At 43.2% G+C, this 8,247-nt stretch overlaps 1 protein-coding gene across 2 annotated transcripts; it reads left to right on the top strand.

The window, feature by feature from the left end:
* The first annotated feature begins 613 nt into the window (after positions 1–613).
* On the top strand, positions 614–4,647 carry LOC115750084 (leucine-rich repeat receptor-like serine/threonine-protein kinase SKM1). Of its 2 annotated transcripts, none has more exons than XM_030687234.2 (3): positions 614–775; positions 1,055–3,732; positions 4,052–4,647. In XM_030687234.2, exons 2-3 carry the CDS (start codon positions 1,155–1,157, stop codon positions 4,411–4,413), a joined length of 2,940 nt encoding a protein of 979 aa, XP_030543094.1. In that variant the 5' UTR covers positions 614–775; positions 1,055–1,154; the 3' UTR covers positions 4,414–4,647. The 2 variants fall into 2 exon arrangements, with proteins under 2 accessions (XP_030543094.1, XP_030543093.1); XM_030687233.2 differs by having other exon boundaries at positions 908–3,732.
* Positions 4,648–8,247: the final 3,600 nt, after the last annotated feature.

The raw sequence follows: 8,247 nt of genomic DNA, 5'->3' as shown, positions 1-8,247 counted from the left end.
TGCCAGCGATCGGTCCCAATGTTGTCTACTTAAGAGGTCTGGAATCCAAGTCCTAGAGTTAAAAAAAGACAAGGAAATTTCATATCGCATGTGTGTGTTGCGTTTAGCAGCAAGCACTCAACAATATCCACATATCACAAGGAAGTTAGTACCGAGTTCGATTTTAACCAGATCAATCGATTGTAAGAACATTTCGCGATACAAACAGAGTCGGTGTTACGACAAGTTTAAATACTCAATTGTCACGGTCATATAGCATACTACACTTGCCATTAATTCGATTTACCATACCTTTACTATCAAAAAGAATATGAGCAAGGCTTACAAAAACTTTCTTTGTCGCCATCCCAATTACACAACGGTCACGCCAGTCAAAAAGGAGAAGCAATTCTTGGTGAGAACACACATCCGACAAAACCAGCGACTTTTTCCCCCCAACATCTGTCCCCTGTTCCGCTTTCGGACCGTTCGTGTTCGAAAAGAGAACCGTGGGATTCAAAAGGCCGGTCAAGGTGCATTTTCGTAATTACACACCAACTCCACGCCCCTTTTCCCACGAACCCACCCCACAAACCCTCGCGATCTATTTAAACACTCTATTCCTCACTGCCCTTTTTACAACCTACACTCTCCACCATCTCAGTAGTTCTCACCACCAATCTTGAACATGTCGTCATCTTCTTCTTCTTCTTCCTCTTCTTCTTCTTCTTCACTCAGTGATCTCTGTGAAGTTATCTTCTACGGCACACTGTGGTATAATGGCAGTTCTACTCGGGTGAGTCATGAGCCTTTGACCTACTCTTCACGTTTAATCCTCAACTTTTCCTTTTAGTTTTCACCCTCCAGCAATCATTTGGTGCCGTCTGTAGTTTTGTATTGACTTGTCACTCTTGTATGTGTTTCGCAGCCTTTAAAGTTATAGCTAGTCGCTTCAATCATTGCAGTTTTCTCCTTCACACTGAGTTGGAAGAATATAATGGCAATGAGTGGTTCGGCTCGGCTGTTGTTTAATAAGTGTTTCTCTTTCTCTCTTTTGGTCTTCCCTCTTTCTCAGCTCAATCTGCAAAAGCTCTCGAGCTGCTGATCAGGTGAAAGGGTTCTTGGGGTTCTTGAGATAGCCCAGCTCGTGGTTTTCTCTTTACACACCGCTAGAGATGGCCAAGAACAGCGCGATTTCGATGTTGCCCGTCTTGTCCCTAGTCCTCCTCCTCAGCTCGCGTGCTTCGGAGGGATCAGATGAATATGTTGATCGAGGGCTTCTCTCGTCCTTCAGGGCCTCCATCGATGACCCGCTGAGGTCTCTATCCAACTGGGTCAATTCATCAGCTTCTCCTTATTCTTCCACTGGTTTCTGCAAGTGGAGCGGCGTGACCTGCGACAATTCATCGTCTCATGTGGCCAAGATCGAGCTCTCTGGGAAGAACATATCTGGAAAGATTGAGGCATCGATCTTTCAGATGGGTTACATACAAGAAATTGATCTCTCCGACAACAAGCTCTCCGGCGAGATCCCCCGCAATGTGTTCTCTTGCTCCTCCCTTAGACGCCTCAACCTCAGCAATAACAATCTCACCGGCCCGATCCCAAGCGGCTCGATTGCGCACCTGGAGACCTTGGACCTATCAAACAACATGTTGTCAGGGAAGATCCCTGAAGATATCGGCCTGTTTTTTAGCCTCGAGTTCCTTGATCTTGGAGGCAATGTCCTGACGGGTCGAATCCCCTCAGGTATATCGAATATCTCGTTCTTGGGGGTCTTGACCTTGGCCTCGAACCAACTGGTGGGTGAAATTCCAAGAGAGCTAGGACAACTGAAGAGCTTGAAGTGGATGTACCTTGGGTACAACAACCTCTCTGGCCAAATCCCGAGTGAGATCGGTGACTTGTCCTCTCTGAAGCATCTTGACCTTGTCACCAACAACCTCACTGGTCCAATCCCACCATCACTAGGAAACCTCAGTGTCCTTGAGTACCTCTTCTTGTACCGGAACGAGCTCACCGGTCCAATTCCTAGACCCATCTTTGGACTCCAGAAGCTGATCTCCCTTGACCTGAGTCAAAACTCCCTCTCCGGTGAAATCCCTGAGCTCATAAGTCACATGCAAAGCCTGGAGATTCTCCATCTTTTCTCAAATAACTTCACAGGGAAGATACCCAATGCTTTATCGTCCTTGCCTAAGCTTCAAGTCCTCCAACTCTGGTCGAATGGTTTGTCAGGCCCAATTCCTGAAGGCCTAGGGAAGCAGAACAATCTGAGTGTGCTTGACCTCTCCACTAATTACCTTACAGGGATGATCCCAGAAAGCCTCTGTGGTTCAGGCAGTCTCTTCAAGCTCATCCTCTTCTCAAACTCACTTGAAGGAGAGATCCCCATGTCTTTGAGCTCCTGCAAGAGCCTCCGGCGAGTCCGGCTACAGAACAACCGCCTTAACGGCGAACTGCCCACTGGGTTCACGAGACTGCCGCTCGTGTACTACCTCGATGTATCGAGCAACAAACTGTCAGGCAAGATTGGGGAGCAGAGATGGGACATGCCCTCACTTCAGATGCTGAATTTGGCGAGGAATGGATTTTCAGGGAATTTGCCTGAGGGCTTTGGAAGCGAAAATCTTGAGAATCTGGACTTGTCTGAAAATGGGTTCTCAGGGACAATTCCTAGGAGTTATGGGACGATATCAGAGTTGATGCAACTAAAGCTGAACGACAACAAGCTCTTGGGCAATATCCCTGCACAGTTGTCCTCATGCAAGAAGCTTGTAACCCTAGACTTGAGCTCCAACCAACTTGGCGGCCCAATCCCTGCGAGCATCTCCGACATGCTGGTCCTCGGAAACCTCGACCTCTCGGATAACAAATTGTCCGGTGAGATCCCATCAAACTTAGGGAATGTCCAGTCACTTGTTCAGGTAAATATATCCCACAATCGCTTGCATGGCAGCTTACCACCCACCGGAGCGTTTCTAGCCATCAACGCGAGTGCCGTTGCAGGCAACGACCTCTGCAGCAAAGATGTAGCCACTGGCCTGCCGCCATGCAAAGGTGCAAAGGGTTCTGCACGGTGGTTCCTGGTTGTTTGCTCACTCGCAGCCTTAATGGCGACCGCTCTCTCTGCCTTCGCGTTCCTCGCCATTCGACAGAGAAGGCGGTTTGTGCCAAAGAGAGTGGAGAGCCAGGACGGGGCATGGGAGATGCACTGCTTCGACCCCGACCTCCCAAGGTCGATAACGTTGGACGACGTCTTGAACTCGGCCAAGGAAGAGAACATCATCTCCAGAGGGAAAGCCGGGATCTCATACCAAGGCAGATCAATCACAAAGGACATAAAGTTTTTCATGAAGGAAGTTAACGACATCGACATGTTCGACTCGCCGAGCCTGAAGTCGGAGGTTCTTGAACTGGGGAAGCTCAAGCATCCCAATATAGTGAAGCTCATGGGACTCTGCGTGTCACATAAAAATGGCTTCTTCATCTTCGAGCACGTCGACGGCAAGAGCTTGAGCGAAGCCCTACGAGGACTGAGTTGGGAGAGGAGGGGTAAGATCGCGATTGGGGTGGCAAAAGCTCTACGCTTCTTGCACCGTGACCGCTCGCCGCGCTTCGTCGTCAGCGACTTGCGGCCAGAGAAGATTATGGTGGACGAGAAGGATGAGCCACGCCTGAGGTTGAGCTATCCCGGGGTGCTTTGTACGGACAAATATAAGTGCTTCATTTCCTCTGTCTATGTTGCCCCAGGTACATTTTGCTATGTTCCATTTAATAGTTTTCTGGTTAATTCATTTGCATGTCGGAATTGTCTGGTAAATTATAGTGAATTTCATGAGTTTTACGGTCACTGGAAAATGTTCGCAAAATTCCAAAACGCACTGTCGCATGTCGACGTACTACATGACAGCTTTAGCGTGAGTCGTTTCAGGAGTCAACATAATTATTACTCCAAGAAATATTACAAACTATACTAGTTTTATCATTGGCTTAGCTTAGCTCATAACTAAAATATTATCAAACTGGATTGATATGGTAACTAAGCAAACTCGTGAACATTTTTATGCAGAAGCTGGAGAAACCAAGGAAATCACTGAGAAGAGTGACATCTATGCCTTTGGTCTCCTCCTCGTCGAGATGTTGACCGGAAAATCACCGGCTGACGCCGAACTAGGCGTGCACGACAGCATCGTAGATTGGGCTCGGTACTGCTACTCGGACTGCCATCTCGACGCGTGGGCCGACCCCGCGATCAGAGGGACTGCATCGCACGGTCCGAACGAGATGGTGGAGGCCATGAACCTGGCCCTTCATTGCACTGCAAGCGATCCCTCGGCAAGGCCGTGCGCCAGCGACGTATACAGAACCCTAGCGTCCGTGCTGAGGGGGAGTTCTTGCGTTTCAGCCCTAAAATTTTCTTCACTTGCTTAGGGTTTCTTTTTCTTTTCTTTTCTTTTTTTCTTGCCTCCATGATTTTGGGTTCTTTTTCTTCCTTTTCTTGTATTTTTTTTTTTTCCTTTTTCCGTCCGAACTAGGGGAAGGGTTTGAGTATAGTTCTTGTGACTCAAATGCTTTGTTTGATGAGATGTATTGACATGCACTAGTGAGTGTAAAGGTGTAGATAGACTGATGCAATGCAATATTATAGACTATAGTTTTTTTTCTCTACGTGATGTCGAATTAGATCTATGTCCATTCTCTCGCCATAATTCACTAGTTATAGCTGAGAAAGGATGGTCCACAAGCTTCATTCCTAGTCGAACTTCTAACTTTCTTCTTCCCATGCCCGAAATAAACAAAGTAAAGAGGGGAAAAGAGGGGAAAAGAGAGAGAGAGGAGGGGAGTTCTAAAAGATGGGATAGAGAAATTAAAAGAAGAGATGTTGGCGCTAGTGACAGATTCATGGTACTTACTAAAAAAGTTACGCCGAGCATCGAATGGTCAGGAAGACCGACGGCCTCCAGTAGCCCCTCCATCCATCATTTATTGAACCGTGACGAGGACAATCATTTTCTTCATTCAAAGGTTTAAGCTGATCATTGAAAAGAAGGATTTTTAAACGGTTCATCAGTAGAAGCTATAGATCATCCTCCTTTGTAAATTGTACTGATGCTATTCATCCTACTTTAAACAACTGTGGAAAGAAATCCATGTTATTCCAAATGGCCTTACCTATTCTTATGCAATATACATATAGGTTTTGAAAGATATGTCTTCGTTATTCAATAATAAGTGTTAAAAATCAAATAAAAAAACACAAAAGTTAAACCTAAACTCTGGAAAACTCTCTCTCTCTCTCTCTCTCTCTCTCTCTCTCTAGAACTATAGCCATATATAGAAGAAGAGAAAAGAGACCGTGGGGACTGACTAAATTGTCCTGTGTCAAAGGCCTTATGGCCAACACAAACTGATATTGGAGGGGACCAATGTCCTAAACCCAATGCTTTAATGATATTCCACGTTCCAGTACTGGTCGGTTGTTCTTTAGAATCTGAAAGGAACAAAAAAGATAAAATACAAAGTCCCAGCATGAAAAGGCATTTTAGCCAGACAGTAGATGGAAATTCTAATTCCTTTCCATGCCTCAGCCTCACGTACTTCAAGAAAAATCTTTCCTTTTAACAAAGGCTGGGTACAGAACTACAGATGAGTGGTCAAAGGATTTATATACTTTTTTTGGTCTTTTCGAGGATTATGTCTTCAATCGGTCGGAGTATTGAAGTATCAGACCATGCTTGCATTCATTTACAAGGTCTAGAGACAGGTGGTTATGATAAAATGAGGTGCATGGCTCGAATGTTTCTACTTAGTATTTATGCTCGAATATAAGACTTCCTCGAACTCATGATCGATTCATATAGATGACTTTTTAGATCATTAAATAAGCTATCAATGTCGAATTTTCAGATGATTTGAAAATATGAAATCGGTCGTAAACTGACTAACTCTTTTATGTAAGGACTTTTTCTTTATATTCAACCTCCAACCTTATATATATATATATGAATTTTCGCAACTTAATAAAGTTAACGGCTTTTTGACCGAAATGAGTATATTATACATTAAGGACCTCTCATTTTCTGTTGTTTCCTTACAAGAAGAAAATGTCTAGAAATTTTTTTCTGAAAAAAAAAAAAGCAGACACAGAATCTATACTTCACATTTCGGTCTTTGGCTTCTCACTGTCATTATACCATATTGTTTGTTGTTTATATCAGCATTGCAGCCATTAGGCAGAGTTTAGGTAAATCTTTATGGACAAAAGCCCTCCAAACCACAAGCTGGTATCCATTAACAAGCTTCACATGAGGAGAACCGATGCTTCTGAGACTACAAAGGCCATTTGATGTGTAAGAAAACAGACATTGTTCGAATACTTTATTAAGGATAGCTGGGTAAAATGGGCAGGAAAGAAACAAAAACATGTTCAAAACTCGAACTCTCCACCAAAACCCTAGACACACCATGTCAAACTTTTTACTATTTGACTGTCAAGAAACGCACTCAAAAGTTTATAATAAGATACAATCAATTTGACAAGATGTACTAATGTGAACCAGGCACTAATGGGAATACCATCATCATTAAGGTCAAAAGGACGAGAAACGTTTGAACGTGAGGTTGCCCCTTGTGCCCACAATCTTCAAAGTGGCCTTCAAATTCATGATGACAGTCCAATATCCTTTTTCTGTCATAAGGTTCCCTTCTTTTTCCCCCCCTTCCATTCCATTCCCTTGTGCAATGATGGGTTTTGAAAGAAACCACCTTTTCTTTCTCATTCAAAATCCTCTTTGCCTCATCAGCGCATCATGGGGCTTTTGCACAGTTAGAAGATTCCTCCACTCAAAGATCAAAAGAGCCTTCCTTGTCTGTATGAACATGATATTATCAGGCGACTCGATGCTTGAACAGCTCATAGCTACTGTCAATCAGATGCCCGTCGCCCAAAAAAACTTTGAAGTTGTTTTCCATCTTATAGGCCCTCAAGATATCAATTATGGTTCTTGGAGACCATGCAGAAAAGGATCTCGTGTTCTCTTTGGCAACCTTGCTTTGGCCGTGTAGAGAGGTGAGCCGTTTTCAGGTTATATACAGGTTTCATTTGGAACTTACCTATCGAAACAAGTTGCTCATTTTTTTTTTTTTAATATAGAACATATTCTACGTACCAAAACTTGGAATCTACTCTGTCACCGGTTCCGGGGTCTATCCAGGTTCCAGCTGTGTTCTTACTTGAACGATTGCAGCAAATTATCACCTTTAATGACCATCACTTGCTGCTACAATTCATTTACTACAACTCATATTTAGACATACGAATAAATATGAAACATTCAAAAAGTAAACATATCAGTCATAAATATGGCTGGAAATAAAAGATCAGACTAGTGGTTCCAGATTACACGCTCATCAAAAAACGTCATAGATTATTGCATGATCGAGCGAAGGTATATACCAAAAAAAAAAAAATACAAACATGCAAACCCATGTTCCAGGACTAGGTTTTACCTACCTAGAACCTATCCGTAATAATCAGCTCCTAATTTTTGAAATCTAAAACATATCATGTATATCCTGAAATCATGCTTACCCCTAATTGTGCAGCTTCAAGAATCAAGAGAAAGCAGTGTAAAAAGTGTTCTTTCCTTCATGATGGCTCCCCAATTTCTCTCTCGATCGCTTCTTTTGGATCGCTTTTTTTAGATCACATTGCAGACATTTCCCATGGATGTTTCTTTAAAGCTGCTGCTTTTTTTCCCGGTCAATCTCAATGCAGAGAATTATAATTGGCTACACGTGCATCCCATTCCCATTTTGATATCATGACATGACCAAACCACTTTCATAGTTCATGATCAATACATCTCTTTGACGACTCATTTGAAAATTTATTTCTTCAGATTGTATGACTTTGATTTTTTAGGAAGGAGTATAGGGATCAGATAGACAGCAGCATTATCGCTATAAAAGGTAAGTTATCCGGACAAATGACTACGGAATCAGTCCGATTAATATAAAGATGGAAGGGAAAACTACCCAAAAAGTACAAAACATATCGTACAGATGCCAATTTTATCTTAAATCTTTCAATTTGATTTAGGTAGAGAATAGCTAGCGTAGCAGACCAATCATTGCTATGTCGGATTGTTTTTGCATGTTATAATGACGCGATGGTTCAACTGTTGACATGGTAGTCCAGTCATTGTCTAAAAAAATTAAGCAAAGCAACGCTGTTTTGGAATGAAGTCGTCCCCATCAGATCGC

The sequence above is a fragment of the Rhodamnia argentea genome, chromosome 4 (genome assembly GCF_020921035.1).
Source record: "Rhodamnia argentea isolate NSW1041297 chromosome 4, ASM2092103v1, whole genome shotgun sequence".
Lineage (NCBI taxonomy): Eukaryota > Viridiplantae > Streptophyta > Magnoliopsida > Myrtales > Myrtaceae > Rhodamnia > Rhodamnia argentea.
The sequence above is the reverse complement of the archived record's forward strand: the minus strand, read 5'-3'. Positions and strand labels throughout refer to the sequence as shown.